Source organism: Cyrtonyx montezumae, unplaced genomic scaffold (genome assembly GCF_038088225.1).
Source record: "Cyrtonyx montezumae isolate F1298 unplaced genomic scaffold, pur_monq_1.0 scaffold_8, whole genome shotgun sequence".
NCBI classification, from domain to species: domain Eukaryota; kingdom Metazoa; phylum Chordata; class Aves; order Galliformes; family Odontophoridae; genus Cyrtonyx; species Cyrtonyx montezumae.
Genome location: NW_027072089.1, coordinates 113,879,472 through 113,897,690, shown reverse-complemented (window position 1 = coordinate 113,897,690; position 18,219 = coordinate 113,879,472). Strand labels below are relative to the sequence as shown.

General features: G+C 40.1%; 1 protein-coding gene across 2 annotated transcripts in view; it reads left to right on the top strand.

The window, feature by feature from the left end:
* Positions 1–5,261, top strand: part of ABCB5 (ATP binding cassette subfamily B member 5) — a 35,940-nt gene extending 30,679 nt beyond the window's left edge. For both annotated transcript variants that reach the window (XM_065753308.1, XM_065753307.1), the window contains exons 25-29: positions 3–159; positions 1,698–1,895; positions 2,725–2,931; positions 3,915–4,061; positions 4,158–5,261. In XM_065753308.1, the coding sequence (XP_065609380.1) occupies positions 3–159; positions 1,698–1,895; positions 2,725–2,931; positions 3,915–4,061; positions 4,158–4,364 (916 nt within the window). In that variant the 3' untranslated portion in view covers positions 4,365–5,261. The remainder of the gene's footprint in view (positions 1–2; positions 160–1,697; positions 1,896–2,724; positions 2,932–3,914; positions 4,062–4,157) is intronic.
* Positions 5,262–18,219: the final 12,958 nt, after the last annotated feature.

Here is an 18,219-nt window from a genome sequence, read left to right as displayed (position 1 = left end):
AGAGTCTTCTCTTCTGTCATATTTGCAGCAATGAACGTTGGTCAGTCTGCTTCCCTGGCACCAGATTATGGCAAAGCTAAAATTTCAGCTCAAAGAATCTTTCATCTTTTGGATAGAAAACCTCAAATTGACAGTTACAGTGGAGAAGGTGAAAAATTGGTGAGGCTTTTTGAGAAAAACCTTGAATTACATTATTAGTAATGCTTTATTGTTACAACTGTGTTCACACTGCCTCGTGTTTTGTAGAGAGTTACTAAAGACAGGTGCTGTATAAAATAGTGTTAATTGCTTTGCTGATTCTTCTTTCTTAATGGAGCTTCTGTGTGTAGCCTTTAAATTGGTTTTGCTCCTAAAAATGATTTTTTCATTCAACTGCCCTACATTTTAAATGGTTTCAGGAAAACATTGACAGTGTCAGTCCACAATTCACTGTCTTTGTGTAAAGGTTTACAGGAGAAATAAATTACAAGTGTAGTTTGCTACTGTTTTTGCAGATAAGTGGGAGAATAGTTCTGTTGGAGAAAGAACAGTTTTGCCAAAATTCATCCTCTAAAGACTGTGGAAACTCTTACAAGAGGAAATGTGCTCTTGGGAAGTCAAAACTAACCTAAAGAATAATAAGTTTTACTTTAGAGGCTTAAAATGTCTCACCTTTAAACCAGCACTGTAATTAAGGAAGCTGATCTTGGCAAATAAACTGGAAGTATTTTGTGCAGAAATGTGACATTATGTGGAAGGATTACTTTTACAAATGCAAATCAAAATTATCTCACTTGTAGGTGTTAGACAGTAGCCCTGCTCAGGAAACTGGAATCCGCTTTCTATAGCTTTAAGATGTTACACAGGATTTTCAACCTTTTTACTTAGAATCTTTATGTATCTTATTGAAAGGGAGCTCTCTGGCCCAGGCTTGGAGAAATTTGGCAGAAAGTCCATGGCAAAATAGAACTTGAATAGAAATATGTAGGCTAGGCTGGACTCAAATACTAATGCTTGTGACTTCAGCAAGGCAGAATTAAGCCCCTTAATTTAGCTTTCATGCTATTGTTCCAAGAAGGGTTGCTAGTTTTTATGAGGAACTGGCTCCTACCAAGAGGAAGTAGACTATTAGGCACAGTCTGACTGCCTGCCCCCTTCTTTCAATTGGTCTTAAGAGATCTGTCTGTCTAGAATGGCTAAATAATAAATGCTGTTGATTTTCAAAACACCAGCTTGTCCTACATGCCCGTAAACTACCTACTAAAGAATTTACCTCTCTTTCCTTAATATCTGACCTTGACCTTTTGCTGTATTCATACAAACTATGCTACCTGCAGTGTGAGATCAGGAATGCAAATGTTATAGATCATACCAGGAAAAAGTGCCTCAATTAAGTGTGTAACAAACAAAAAATATTAACATTATTTGTGTAAAGGTATTCCTTTTGGAAACTGAAATAAATACAAATACAGGAGAGAAATGCATAGGAATATTACTCCAAAAGGATCTAGTGATTTGCAACTAGAGATCATCCTATAAATAACAATACTAAACTTGATCCAATGTGTAATTGCAAAGGACAACAAAAGATATTTCAGATCACCATCCCAAACTTTTGTGTCAGTTCTTTCATTCAGCACTTGTAAGCCTTGGCTATTTATTTTAGTTAAAGCTAATAAATGCTAATACAATCACGTGAACTTTCTTTTACATTTCAGAGTAATTTTGAAGGCAACATTGAATTCAGAAATATCCATTTTCTATATCCAACAAGACAAGAAGTTCAAGTTTTGCAAGGACTTAATGTGAAGGTTAACAAAGGACAGACTCTGGCCTTAGTAGGAAGCAGTGGCTGTGGCAAAAGCACATCCATTCAGCTCTTGGAGAGATTTTATGATCCTGTGGAAGGACAAGTGGTAAAATAGGCTTGTGTGGCTATTCATAAGTCTTGAATCTACAGAACTCTTCATCTTCTAGAGTTTCAGGGGGTCTTAATGGACACAGTACCTCTGGAGAAATGCCTCATAAATGAGTTGTGGGTTACTGGGGCTACAGCTGTAGACAAATTCCAGACCACTGTGTGGGATTGACACAGTACACTGGCTCAGGGCACTGGTACACCACCAAGAATAATGGTTTCAGGCTACGTTGCCTCCTCGGGGCTGCTTGCTGCCTGGTCACTCTGGGGCAAAGCTTGTCTGTGTGCAGGTCATCTGAGAGTATGAATTCACACACTGGAGACAAATACGCATTCTTCACACAATACAAACATAATCCCACAGCGTGACAATGTGTCACTGCCAGAAGGATGCAACAGGCTTTTTGGTGCATTCCTTATTAATGTGTATCAAAGATCTGATCAAACCTACCTAGGGGTTTTTGTGGTAAAGGACCACACTTGAGATTATGTATTGTTGATTCAGCTTCTTAGGGATGGGCTTTCCTGCGAAGTTCCCAGTTCTGCTTGGTTTTAGCAGGGCTGGAAGGATTGCAGGAGCAGTCTGATATGTGCTCCATACTTCTATATACTGGAAAATAAAAGCATGAAATTAAAAACTAATGAAAATACATAATTACCCACACTGTTGGTTTTGTTCCATTTCACATACAAAATTTACTTAATTTCAAATGGGAATTTAACATGTAACAGGTTTCCTGATACAGTTTGTTTCCTGTTTACATTACATATCTGTGGATGAGCTCTGTAGTCAATTTGGCATCAGTTTGTTTTTTTTCTCTTTTTAGTTAGCAGATGGAGTTGATACCAAGTCTTTGCATTTAGAATGGCTGAGGTCCAGGCTGGGTCTAGTGTCACAGGAGCCTGTTTTGTTTGACTGCAGCATCGCTGAAAATATTCAGTATGGAGACAACAGTAGGCTTGTTAGTCAGGAGGAAGTTGAAGCAGCAGCTAAAGCAGCAAACATTCACGCCTTCATTGACAAGCTGCCAGAGGTGAGAAACAGCAGTTTTCTCTTCACGGTGCAGTTTAGATGTTTGGAGTGACACGGAGTGATCTAGACAGTGCATGCTTACAAAGATAAAAATGAAAATGTGTAGTTGTATTTCTTTAATATGCAGAATATATTTTAAAGGTAACTGATATTTTAAAATATCGAAATATGTGTTGTTTAAAATCCCTGCTAGGTTGTTCAAATAAGTCAACGTTCCAATGTATGTAGTAGTAGACAAAGCAGGATGAGTGGGAAAAAATGAAGACACTATCCAAACATTTCCTCATATCCTCAGTTTTTAATATTATTTTTCCTTCTGCAGCCGAAACTTCTCAAATTACTCTAAGATGAATTTTTCTAAAATGCTTCAATAAAGCTAAATGTTTTATTTTTAATTGGATGGGCACGCACAGGGAGTATTTCTTAAAATACTATGTGTTAATAAATCAAAAGTGAATGGCATGAAATTTAACCTTTATGCTTGCAAAGAATTTGATTCTAGCAAGGAAAAATGCTTTGATGGTTTGTTTTCACTGTAGTTTTGCATAACTGAAAACGATGTAGTGGTGATGAAAAATACTACATTTTTGTCACTACTGCTACTGTTTGAGATTCTTCAGTTATTCCTAAGTAACACAGGATCGAGTCCTCAATGTGTATGTCAGGAAACAGTAAAAATATAGTTACTCTTGTGGTCACTCGGTGATGGCCAGGTATCTGGACACTTTAATATTGTACCACTGGCAGTACCATTCAAGAGCTTCTCTAGTCTTTGGGGGAGTAAATTTTCAGCTCAGGTATAAATGCATGGCTTATCATACAACCAGTTATACAGGAGGTGTTTATAACACTTTATTAAAACCATTTGTACTACTCTTTCATGAATCTAATCTAATCGTTTTTATAGCTACACATGAAACTTTTTTTTCTTTTCTTTGAGTATTCTCAAGCCTTTTTTTTTCTTTTTCTCTTCCAAACATCCAGAAATATAATACTCGGGTGGGTGAGAAAGGAACACAGCTTTCTGGAGGTCAAAAACAAAGGATAGCAATTGCCCGAGCTCTGGTTCGTAATCCTGCCATTCTGCTTCTAGACGAAGCTACTTCTGCACTCGACACAGAAAGTGAAAAGGTAAGTAATTGCCATCATGCTAACAAAGATCTAACAGCATTTAGATCTAGCATTTAGCATCTAAAGTGCTAACAGCATTTTCACATCTGTGTGCAGATTGTCCAGAAAGCCCTGGATAATGCCCGGCAAGGTCGAACCTGCATTGTAATTGCACACCGCCTGACAACCATACAGAATGCAGACATCATCGCAGTGATCCAGAACGGCAGGGTTGTGGAGCAGGGCACCCACAGCCAGCTGCTGGCAAAGGAAGGACACTACTATGCCCTTGTAAATGCACATGTTTCTAATAATAATAATTAGTGCTGTTACTAGGTTATTATTTTTTTGTTTTGCTGGAAAGATATGAAAAGCTGACAGAGAAGTGATGTTGGCTGTATCTCTGCTGATGCAACAGTGGCCATGAGATGTGGCTTTGTTGCTCTACCTGGGGTAAGCCTTGGCCTATGTACCTAGAGGAATAAGCAGTGCATGTCTGAGGGTGATAGGTACATGTGGCATTCCAGAGGCTGGACGTTTGTGGGGATAGTGTGATCTGGAGGGAGCCAGGCCTGGAGCAGTCTCATCCAGTCCACCATTCCAGGTGGGGCACACAGATCTTTCTGTCCCCTCAAACTCTGGCCCACGTGAGTTGGCGCAGATCAAGGGTGGTCAACAAACGTGGCAATGGCTAACTGTCATAATAAGCAGAGGGCTGCATGGGTTTGCTTCTATTTATTTATTTTTTTTTCACCAACCAGATGCAGCCATAAAGTTTTCTTGGTGACCTAAGAACTGTTAATTCTTGCAGATGACATTTGAAATAAAAGCTTTCTATCTCATTTAGAGAGAAGTGGCTGTTTTTTCCACTTCTTGCCATATTTCTGATATTACTCTACTTCACGACATTTTTTGAGGATTCAGTATTGTATTTCAAATGATAATTGTAATAGTGGAAAACTTTCCATATAGCAGTATTTTTTATATAGTTTATCAGTGTCTTTTGTACTTCTCAGTTGCTGTCACCAGGCTCACTTCACAAGTCTTGTAGGAGAGAGTTAGGATGGCTGTTTTGGATTGGACTCACTGTTACATTCCCTTTTTCTTTGTTGTATTTCTGCACTGGAGTTAAGCAGTAGATTCTCAATTTAGGGGAAAAATATCTTATTGCTTAATCCACCAACATTCTGGGGGGGAAAAAAAGGAGTGATGGTTGCCTTGGGTTGGCTGTGTATGTGTTTTTTCATTACAATTGTAATACATTGCAACACTACAGAAAGTTATTCATTATACTATTACAATAACAAGTAAAATTAAGTAAAAACAGGAAATTTTTTTTCTCTATATAAATAGAAATAGCAACTATTAAGCTGAATCATCTAACAGCTGTGACTGGTTAATGGAACATCTTTGTAGAAAACTGCATTTGCATCCACACAGATAACAGAAGACTCCAAAATGTGCTTCCTACCTCTGTCCTGGAATTATTTAGTAAAACAGGGGCAAATGGAGTAAGGAAATGTTTGGTGTTGGGCTTGTGTTTCCCCTTGTTGACCTCTTTAAGGGTAAAAGTTACCTACAATGGAAAGAGAAGTGATCACCCTTGCGTCGCTTTCAGCGTGTTCCTCACCACTGTTCATGTAGAGCGTTCTCATGCTGCAGTAGCTGGGCAGTCTCAATACCATCTATGTATTTTAGGGACAAAGAAAGGTCTTGAAGTGAGATGCTTGGCAGCACCACGTGGAAAGATGAGCTTGCATTTTGGCGAGGGCCAGAAGGAATAGGTGCTGTTGTCATGACTAAGCAAGCTGCTCTGGGCCTTTGGATTGGGATGGTGAAAGAGCTGTGCTTAACAGGTTCCTTGAGTGCCTTCTGCTCTTCGAAGATTGAAAGGAAGGATAGAGAACATCACTGAAATAAATAGCATTAATTTACTTACATAAACAAGAGAGTTATTTTTTAACATATGAATTTACTTTAAAGCTTTGACTCAATACAAGATACTAAAAATTGCTAATGCCACATACGTAAATTCTAAGACAAATACACGTTAAAAGCATCTTTTCAGCACCATCCAGCTGCTCTAAAGACTCAAAAGACTCAACTCTGATGGCAAAAAAAAAGATCTATGAACATACATTTTAAGATTCTCATCACTCTGTCCTGTGTTGCCATCTACCCCAGGTGCTAGAGTTAAACTTCCCTTCTCCTTGAACAAGCAAAGGTTATGTGTTCAAAGGTGCTTGTGATGCCACCAGGGACCTCACCCCTAAGATGAGTATCGTGAGCGTAGTGATGAAAGAAGCAAATCAACTCAATGAATTCCAAGGGCCTTGGTCATGAGTAGGTGAGAAGCATTCAGCCACGTGCTTGCTTTATGCCAGCACTGCTAAGCCTGCTAGAAAACTGATGTCTTACCATGTTCCAAAGAAGAGACTTCAGAGAAGGTTTTCATAAGGAAACATTGAGAAAGATACCTGTCAGCAACTGAAAAACAACACTGTTTTCAAAGTAGTAAATGAATGTCATGTTTACCAGCTCGTGGCTGGGCTTTTTCTTTCCCTAGATACTTACTTTCTTCTGCAGCCTGTAAGATTTCAATTCAAAAGCACTAGAAGAAGTGCGCTGCCTCATAAAGAAATTATTTGATAGCCCTGATTGTGTGACAGAAATTTGCAATTCAGAACTCTCTTCTTTTAGGATTAACTGAAGTACTAAAACAATGTGTCTTTTATCTGTTTTTTACTGGGGTTAGTTTTATGAGCTTAATTGAAACTCAGAGAGCTGGCACAATTCCTGTGGCGGGTGATAACTAACCTGTCCTTCCTTGGCTATAAACAAGTTGTACCTATGACTTTTTACTTACAGGTTTGCAAATGTGATGGTGACAGGCAAAAGGAGAGCACATAGGACTCCTGTCACAGTAAGCACTAGGAAAATTCCTGTCACACCTGGGAGCAGGCCTATTTCAAAGTTAATGGGAGGTGATTTTGCTAATTAATAAGGGAAATGTTAAGAAACTATGCAAGATCGTTAAGGTCTGTTCACCTGACTTTGCTGGAGGGTTTTAAGTGAAACTGCTTTCCTGGACTGAGTCAGTTCTAGGAAAATAGCTATTCTTGTAACACAGGTAATAAAAAGCCAGATCTTGAACTGCTAAATCACCCCATATAGATATGCATAGGACAGCTGATAACCTCATTCCACTACCTTCAATGAACTTGTTTCCAGACATCCAACACAAAGAATTTGGCTTTCTGTTTGAAGGTTAAACAGCTTTTCAGGATGGCTTGTGCTGCCCTCCCTTCCACAAGGTCACATTTCTCAGCATTGTCACAGCAGGTGTTACAGTTCTGTCTCCATGTAGGGCTCACCCATGTAGAGTTCAGAGGCCTTTAGCCATGGTTGTGCCGTGCCAAAGGAAAAAATAGTGACTGTTTTTCCAAGCTTTTCTGTTGGATTGTATGAGAGAAACATGGATTCTTAATCACTACAGCTGTAGCCATGTTGTACATGAAGTGGTGAGCGAAAGCCAGTATGTTACTTGGCCTCTTTATATGCATCTGTGCTTCTCCAATACAAACTTCTGTAAAAACATAGTTTCTATGTATATAAGGTCCGAGATATTGGGGTGTACATAAGGTCTTCCAAACTGCTAGGAGTGAAGATAAATAGCAAGGCAATTAGGCCACCAGCAGCACAGATGTAGTCCCTTCTTTTAAAATGTGCTTGGGAGGCTTACTTGTTAAGTCTGGATCCGTAGATACATGCAAAGGACTGAGTTTTCCATTCAAGGTAGAAGGTTCCAGATGCACTGCTATTCTCTACCAACTTTTAGCTGCCCTATAAGCTTTATCACAAAATGCCCATCACTTCAACGTTTTCCAGGGTTACAACTCTGCCTGGTTCTTCTCTTCCAGCTGCCTGGGCTGCCTTTTCTCCTCGGGCACCTTCCTTAGCACACACAGCAGATGCTGCACTGTGGTGCAGTGTGAAAGGACAGACAGAGACTGAGGGGAAATGCCAAAAGCAATAGAGATGCAAAAGGATTGCCTTCTAAATTCAAGAGCATTTCTCAGCAGAAGACTGTCATTGCCCTCAGTAAGTGAATCATTTACAGTGGATTGTTTCCATCTGCTGCTGTGCTGTGCTTTGTCAAATAGCCTGCAAGCAGCTTTTATCTGCTGAGACCCTAACAATCATCTTGAGTTTTTATTGCCTACCTGGTTCATCAGCAGTTATATCAAGAAACTGTTATATGAAGCATGTCTTTCTGTCTGGAAATTATAATCCATTGTGCCTTTAGGGAAGTTCACACACCCTCTCCACTTATCCCCAGCCTGTCCAACGACATCAGCATCTCATGCTCCAAAGAAAACTCACCAAACCTTCCTGTAATTCTCACAAATATACCAGTCTTTGTTTTATTGAATGCTTTCACAGAAAGATGTTTTGAAATTAAGTTAGCTCAAAAAAAGTAGGACTTACGGATACATTTGTATTATTTGTTGTATTTTCACTTGCTCTGCTGTTTCCATAGGAATGACATCCTACCACCCCACTTCTTTTATTTGCTTCAAGCATTATCTGTGATTATTGCCTTATATATATTCCAAAATACTTGTTATATATTCCAAAGCAAAGTCACCTTTCATTGATTCCCACTAGCATAATTCCTATTGTTCCAGTCTTTTGAATTCTAAAATATGACCTGTATATGACTATTCTTGTGCAAATATTTGTTGATTCCTGGCTCCTCAGTATTTGATCTACCATGGGCACACTCCTAGGGAAGGTATATCATATTCTACAAAGAGAGAAACATGGGGGAGTCACTGTAGTGGGATGCTTACTACTCTGCTTCAGATATGTAGGGTTGAAAAATTAATTAGATTGCCTTTGAAACATCCATAGGATTCAACTCATCTGTTTCCAGATGCCTCAGAATACAGTGAACTACGCAACAAATGTGCCTACTTCTTGCCATAAATGCAAATGGGGAATATGGGTTTCTATTCAGGTTGCACGTTTACATTTAGTGGAGTACCACACCAAATGTCTTTCTTATAGATGTTGTTAGGTTAGCTTATCAGTCCTGCAAATAACATTAGGAGGCCCTGACCACAAAGGCTGCTCTGGCAGATGTGAGCTTTGAGGGTGAGAAAGGACCTTTGGAGCACAGGAAGGGGAAGTTCCTTCATCTCGATATTAGCAGTACGAAAATGTTGAAGTGAAGGACAAATGCTTGGAAAAAAGGAGTTAATTATCCTGAATATATAAGCAGAGAATACATTTACAGATTACAGAAGTCAAATGGCTTGTAATAATGAGTGGATTAGCAGAACTGGGATTTTTTTTCCTCTCTTGAACAGCATGTGGGGAATTTGAAACAAAGAGTTAATGTTTTCAGGGTTCAAAATAAATAGCCTCTCTGACAATCCGGTCCTTTGTCCATTTTTTTATGAAACCATGCTAAAAATGATAAGTGGAGTTCTCATTTTCACATCTGCTATCCATATGAACACACACCTGGCAGTGATGTGTTTGTGTGTTGCTTCAGAGGAAACAACCAAACAGCTATCACTTTATACAGCACTAATAGCCTCAGTTATAAACCTGCTGCACGTGTTTTATTTACTGTAAATGAAGTGTATAGAAGCAATGCAAAATATGAAGGCAAAATTTTAGTGGGTCATTTTTATGATGTTAGAGCAATATGAAGAGGCATCTGTGATGTGATTTACTTTTTAATACTCAATAAAGTAGTTTTTTGTTGGGATAAACAGGGTTCCCAACAAGCATTCACACGATTGTTTCTTCCATCTCTTATTTCACACATACTTTGAGACTTAGAGCAATTTTTTTCCATGAATATATGCCAATCTTTCTGGGACTTCTCCAAGGTTATGTTTTCTTTCCCTCATTTGTTTTTCCTTTTTTTCAGTTAGCTCTTAATACTTTGTTCTTTTAAACTCATATATTCAGTTGTACTGTGCCAACATACATTGACTCTGATAAAGTTTTCTGCATCCACCATAGTTTAATATTCTTTGTAACAATCAGTTCTTATTGTTTCTTGCAGGTAAGTAGGCTTATGAGTTTGCTTCTTCTGAGAAAAAAACTCTACTTTACCTCCCTTATGCAGTATACCAGCTGGAATGTATGAGCTTTGATGATACTTTGATACTTTGATGGATATATGAATTTATATTTATAAAATACACATTTTTCTGTGTTTCAATGCATTAGAGATTGCTTCATTGCAAGAAGTTTAGGAATAATCAAAATTATGTGGTCAAATGAATCATGGGAAGATTCCATTTGTTTCAGCATTTCAGTTCAACCTTGCAGAATCAAAAGTAGATTTTTGGGGGGACAGTCATCAAGCTTGGATGATGCAATTTCTTTATTCCTCTTAGACACATAAGTCATCACTCAGCTCACGTACTGTTTTTGCCCACACGATGTTAGTTATGCATGCAGATTTATTCCATTTTTCAGTAGGTAAACCTCTGTTAGCTTTTATGTCTAGGCCTTTTAGCCATACTTCCTGAGAAAGCAATTAAACTCCATGCACTTGAAAAGCCCAGACTGCTCACTTTATGAAAGCACTAGCAAATCTCTCAGGATCCCAGAAGCTGTCCCCTGGCTTTCGTGAGGGATGGCATTATGAAAATCTACAGAACTCAGCTTGTCTGACAAAAAACTTCTTACAGCAAAATTAAACCTCCTCTCATCTCGCTGCTTTCCCAGAGGGTTGCTTGTTTTCCAGAAAAGTATAGCTTTCCTGTGAAGGCTTCATATTTTCATTTCTCAGAAAACTACAGGGCCAGCAGCGACCGGTGCTGCTCTGACCCAGCAGTGTCAGTGGATAAGCACAGAAGCAGTGTAGAAGTATCATGCTATGGGCCCAAAACCCCCACACTGAGTGTCCTTAAAGTATCTCAAGCTAACAGGAGGGTGGCTCATACCACCCTAGCCATAATTACAGTTATTGGAAAGAATCAGTGAAGAGCTGTACGATATGGGTGATATTTAAACTGCAATTGCTCAAGTTCAGCTTTTGCCATGACTTTGTCAGCTTGTTTTCATCTTCATGGGGGGTATAGTATGTCGAAAAACACATTTTATCCTCTTTCCTCCAAGGACATTCAGTCATAATGCCACCAGGACTGGCACTTTCACATAAGCATTCACAAGTTTATGATAAACTTGTACTAAAGCAAGTCATATTTAAACTGAGTTTCAGATTTAAACAGATAAATAAAATAGTGCAAACAAACAAAAAAATAAAAGGCATTGATAAATAATTTTTAATGTTGCATAAACTGGGTTGTGTTATTTGATTATATGTGATTTGTAAATAAATATTAAAAAATACATATCTACTAAATAACACATTTTTTTTCCCCACATATACATTTCTACATTTTCCCCAACAAAATCTACTGGAATTTCCTTCGCCCCCTCATTTCCTCTCAGATTGCCCCATATATTACTCAGTGTCTCAGCTGCAATCACTGCCTTGGAAAAAAGTGCCTAATCTACCCTGGTAGCTCAGTCTTTCACTAAGACTAGCAAGGACCCAATTTGTGGGACCATGTCACTAGGAATAATGCTTCCCTTCCAGCAGAGGTACACTGAAAATTTGAATATAGCCTTGCTGCATTTCATTTACTTGAAGGAAAAATAATGATGGCCATATTGAGTGGATGTCTGGAAACTTCAAGTGCTGAGGCAGATGCTCCAGGTCACCCCAGTTTGATGATATGTCAGAATGTTTGATGATAAAGTCAGAAGGGGTTTTGCTAAAATTGTTACCATATTACCATATTTATTATTTTGACTATTGCTTCTGAAACATGCCAGCTATTTTTGAAGCTATTCTCAAATGAGAACAATTCAGGAAAAAAAAAAATCCAAACTCCAACTTCTTTAGTTCATAGTTAGATGAACACACACACGCAGAAATACTTCCAAATCTTCCTTCAGGACTCTGTGCTATTTTAACCTACCAAAAATCTTGGCAACTATTAAAGGCTGAATTAAATCACAGTCAGATGCATGTGCTTTCTGGAAATAATTCATGACGCTCAACGAGTAAATGATGTGCTGCAAGAACATTAGCCATACATCTTTCAAGCGGCCTTCACTCTTTCAGCTCATAGCATTCACTTGTCCTATCTTGCTTCAGATTAAATGGCAAATCTGTCAACAGAGGAGGAGGTATTTCCCCAGAGTTGTTTATAAAATGACCAGTACAGCTCTGCTTCAGTTCTGCCTAAATACTTTGGAACACAATAATAAAGTGCCTCAAACAAAGAGGTCCACAAAAAGAGTAAGCAAACTCCAGAAGTGATGAGTAATGATGCTACAGGAAACTAACAAAGAAAGAGGATTTCTGTTGTGTATTGTAGCTCTCTGGGCGACTAGCAGGAGGCATTTCAAAAGGTCATATTTAAAAGAAAAAGCCTCATTATGCTCAGATCAAAGGCAGTGCATTTGCTTTTCTCAGCCATTGTTGGATGGAGAAATCTGTTCACCAAATTACAAGTTTCAAAGCACAGAGCACTCACCTGACTGCTAATTCTGCCACAGCATGTTCTGCCCAAGCAAATCACAATTGAAAAACCATTGCAAAGAAGTTCTCCCCTAGACTGAAGCCAAAATGAAAATCTATCTGCTAAAAAAAATCATTTTGGCTAAATAAACAATTTTGAACATCTTATTGAAGAAAAAAAAATATGAAAGTATTGTTTCTGCTTATAAAACCCATCAGAAATAATTTCTGGAAGTAAAAATCTTTTTTATTTTTCATTTTAGAAATGTTAAGAATAAGGGCTTCCACTTTTTCAATAATTTTCTGGGGCCAAAACTAATTTCCACATTTACCTGCAAGTAGTATTAATTAACCTCTGCTGGCCTTTTTACTGAACATGTTGTATATCCATCCAGAGCCGATCAGCTGTTCCTGGTTCTACTGGGCTGGCAGTGCAACCATAGCAGGTGACTCCTGCAACAAGGAGAAACTGTTGGGGAAGGGGGCTGAGGAGCAGCAGATGAATAAAGTGGCAGCAGGAAGAACTCGTGCAACTTGCAAAGCTCTTTTCATTCAAATGGGACACAGGCAGCTTGCATGTATTCACCAGCTTACTGACCGTAAAGAAAGAGTTATAGAAAACCAGTGAAGCCTGGGGTGAGACAGATGTGTGAAGAGGAAATGCAGGACAATGACAGGAAGCCACAGTTGCCACCTATCCCCACTAGACATCTCTAAGCACTCATGGCACAGACACTTGTTTCATAGAATCACAGAATCATTTAGGTTGGAGAAGACCTGTAAGATCATCTAGTCCAACCAATCACCCACCATAAATATTGCCCACTAGAACATGACTCTAAGCACCACATTTACATGTTTCTTGGACACTTCAGAAGATGACGACTCCACCACCTCCCTGGGCAGCCCATTCCAGTGCATTACTCTTTCAGAGAAGAAAGTTTTCCTATTATCCAACCCGAATATCCCCGGCTCAACTTAAGGTCAATACTGCTTGTCTTATTCCTGTCACCTCAGAGAAGAAGCCAACACCCACTTTGCTACAACTTCTTCTCAGGAATTTGTAGAGAGCAGAGAAGCACAGTGAACACAATGAGGACAGCTGCTCCACACCTAACCCACCATGGTCCCACCAGCTGGGACACCCTGCCACCCCTCTTCCCAGACAGGAGATGACTAGGACACGGGGCTGCTGGCAGCCTAGTTTGGACCTAAAGGGCAGGCTTTGTCTTTTTGAGGTTATGGTACCAATTGAGTCTGAAGAAGGGAGAGGTGCCATCCATGTTTTCACTCACGTTTGGTTTGATTATCTGATTTTAATGTTTTTACTAATAAAGAAACTTGCTAGTATTAAATCAAAAGCCTCTCTTCCTTCTTCCTTAGTACAAGCTCACACAAATCTACATGTTATTTAGTGCTTCAACAGACAGCTAAAAATATTTTTAAGATGCCATAAATCACAATAGTTTTAGCCAAAATAGTTCTTGAGAAATGTTTTTGTGAGAATTTCTCTGGATCCCCAATCCAGGAAATGTCTGAGATTCCTGAGGAAGAGCAGCATTAGCAGGGCAAGGTGACTATGCTCACTTTGTACCTCCAGGTTTCATTGCTGAGACTACAAAGGTTTTGAGGCAGCTTAAGCTTGAGATACTTTGGGTCTTGATATTAGTAGTTCATGGTTCTTGATATTAGCAGTTCATATGGTTCAAGAAATACATTCTGATGATTAACTAGAAATATATTTTTTAATTTAGATGAGATAGTGAGATAATGGAAAAAAATACCCATGACTGAAATCTTTTTTTTTTTTTTTTTTTAATTTATACCTTAGTACAATATGGTCAGGAAAAAGAGAGAAGTTACAAAAGGATTCACAAGAGGCCAAAACCTTCTCAACCAACTGGATTCTTCTGTGGTATTAGCAAGGCAAGTTCCTCAGGTCAGAGCCCAATCCATAGGGATTTTCCACTTCAGCACACCCAGGGAGCATGATGGCCATTGCACATCAGCACACACTGGCGCCCACATAGAAGTGTGATGCTCACAAACTGTTTCAGTCTCCCTCAGGCTCCTACAAAGGTATCAGAGCACAGAGCAGCACTTGTGCTAGGCTGGGAAGGGAAGGAGTTAGGCCAAAAGAAGCTGGCAACCGCAGTTCTTTAATGAGCCATGTGCTGACAGGCCTGCTTGTGAGCTGTTACAGATGTGCACCAGGCAGCCTAATGAGATGCAGGAAACTCGGGAGGCCAAAATGCCTCTTCAGATTTTCCGGTTATGTCGGTAGGATCAAAACTGCCTGCTGTACCTGGCATCGCTGAGCAAAGGGCCATGGTAGTGAAAACATTGCCATTTGAGGCAAAGGCACAGATGCACGTGGATTGCCATAAAGGGGAAGAACAGAGGGGATGAGTCACGAGCCAGGAGCGAGATCCTGAAGTACCATGTTAATTATAGTAACATTTTCTGTGATTCCCCTGCTATGCAGCCAGAGATGCAGGAGCATGAGAGGGGACCATGGCATGAAATGAAGCCAGAATGAACGAGCCAGCCAGGAAGGGAAAGCAAACTCTTGGTGAGAGAGCAAGCCCCCTGGAAAGTGCCTCCTGGCAACGACTCAGCTGAGATGCGAGTGAGACAAGGTGCACTGGGCAGTGTTGCAGCAGGGCCTTCTGGTGGCTCTCCCAGCTGTGAGTCAGCCTTAGGGGCTGCCAGGAGCCCTGCCAGCCCTGCTTTGTCACATGTGCCTGCCTGCAGCAGTGCCCTAAGAGATGTTGTCACAGGGCTGAAATGGCTGGGCATTGCTTTGTGCTGCTCTGTGCATCCTCTGCTTCACCTCTCCTATCTCTGGGATGTCTATCTGTCACCATATTTGCAGATGGCATACGTAATTGAAACAGATCCATGCTGAAGGTCTGCTTTCGTCGTTAAGTGACAAACGAAACATTCTTAGCAGTCTGGTCGATGAAGCACTAGCCAGCAGAAGCCCCAGTTCACTCACTTCCTGACAGGCTTGTGTATTAAAAAGCACACAGGACGCATACCCAGACCCTTCCCTGCACAGCTACATCCAACAGCGCTTGCCAGAAGTACAAGGCTACATAGCATATGCAACAGTGGCATCTATCGGCAGAGCCCTTGCCCATCGCTGCCTGTGTATTCTTACCGCTGTATTTTTAGTGTCACAACGCACACCACATGCTGCTGTGATAGCACTGCCATGCTCGAGCACAGAAGCTGGCAGGGCTGCAAGGCAAATTCCTTCTTGAATAACTTGAGCAGAGAAATTTAGACTTGATTCTGAACACACTATTCTCTTTGCACAGTAAAAACTGCTGGTCATGAAATCATCGCTCATAGTGAACTCACAGAAACTTTTTTTAAGGATTTTTTCTCCCTAAGATGTGCCTATGTCCAAAAGCATGCAGCTGTAGAGCTTTGATGTTAATGTGGGAGGAGAACAGAGCCCACTGCAAAAATTTCTTCCCTCGTAACCCTGTGATTCTCCCAGAAAAAAAATAAAAAGAAAAAAAAAAAAAGAAAAAAACAGAAAAAAAAACCACATTAGAATCAAGACTGCTAGTAAAATTGTTACTCCTTTTGGGCTGCAGAGTCCATGAAGCACTGTGTTAGGGAACTTGGCACATTCTGGGGCAGGTTTATTATCAGGAAGCCTGGCTTGCCACACAAGATTAGGAAGAGGGAAGATAAATACTGAGGGCAGACAAAACTGAGACAAAAAATATCATCTGAGAAAGAGTTACTAGTGTGTAGATGAGGAATATGTGTGGGGTTACAGATGCTGTAGGCATCAGCAGTACATGAGGTTTCCTTGGATGCTCTTTGATTTTTTAACAGAAGTGACAATTGGGAAAGGTCAGAAACAACTCATAGTAATTCCCAACATGAGAACCCTTGCAAATAAAAATCTGAAAAATAGGCCAGATTGCATAATATCCCCCCAAACTCCTGGTGAGGTAACAGAACAGAACTTGACCAAGCATCAAGAATCACAAGCACACCCACAGCCAGTATAGCTCTTACTGCTTTAAGACCTCTGTCTTCTCAAAGGAGTGGCTGTAAGGGCAGGCATATTCCCTCCAGATCCTGTCCTAACTCACAGCATGGAGGCTGTGGCCAGGACACTCCCTTACTGGTCTAATGGAGTCTCTCACAGAGCCCCAGCTGCTGTCAGATGCTTTTGAACCACTTTCACTGCTCCTCTCTTTCACCTGCAGGTCCTTACTCTGTGCCTGCAGGCTCTTGCCTTGGGCTGGAGTCGTTATGGGCCTATTATAAACTTCAGTGCCTACCCTTGAATGTTGATGTTGTATATTTCTGACTTGTCTGTTTTTTAATACGGATAATCCCTAAAATAATGCCAGACAAAATGCAGAGCAACTGAATCAGATCTGCTTTTAGTTTTCTATTTAAACACTTTTCCTCCCTACAGGATATCAGCACTGCTATGCAAGTCTCCTTCTCTGCTTTCCATCTCACAAGATAGCAAGATCAGCTTTTTAACGAGGATCACAGGCATCAAGATTGCATGTAATTTTCTTTTATGTATTTCTTCTGATGAGCAAGGTAATGCATATTATATGGATATCTCATGTATGCAAAAATTTATTTCAATATCTCCTTTGTAGAACCACTTCCAGAACAGATGTTTTAGTAGTCAAAGGCATTTTCTTTCACGGTCTCTACTTGGCAGAAAATGCAAAGAAAACCTAGACAACAGTGCCAGGTTTCCTAGCCCATGAAGCTGTTGCACAGTTGTGAGTTTTGAGAGCTCTAGTTTAGGACAGTCCATGGTGATTTTGGACCACTCAATGTGTCAGACCTGTGCCTTCCAGTGTGACAAAGTTTAAACCACAGGATAAACTTTCCTGAGGCTGATAATTGATTTTCATCAAAGCTCTTGAGATATCAGTCAGCTCCCAAGCCGCATCTCTTTTTCAGTAATCCTGTGCTTTGTCAGAAGTGAGATGCTCTCAAGAAAATAGTTAGCACCTATTAACTCAGAAGAAGGTGCAGGGGTTGTCCAGTCTCTAGTGTCTTAGAGAATCACTGTGTCGGAGGCACTTTCACAAAGGGTCTCGGGGATTATTTCTTACAAGTGATCAAGATGAAGGTGAATTTCTTAGCTGTTGACTTCTTTCCGGGAGAGCAGCTGTGTTGGCATGCAGTGGGGTGAGCGGATGAGTGGCTGAAAGGGCACAGTAGGCATTTTGCTGTGATTGCTCTCCCAGGAAGAGCTCACTTACAAGTGGAAGTACAGACAAATGCCATCTAGCTCCTTCTAATGCAGGCATTAGAGACCTTAGATGTTTCTCGTTGCCTGGATGCAAACAATAAATAGATTATTTTACTCCCTTTTATTTCTCTTTACATTGCTCCCTTCTTTTCTGATTTGGGGTGGCATGTTCTAAGTGTTTTGTGGTTTGCTTCTAACTAAAGCTGCCTGCTTACAGCAGGGCCGAAATAATTATTCTAGATGGGTATTCTGTTCAATGGCTGTTATTAACTTCCTGTGATCTCTTCCTATTTCCATAATTGTACCTGAAACTGTGCAGTTCAATGCAAGAGGATAAACTGAGTCCCTGAAATACTGTGTGCTCA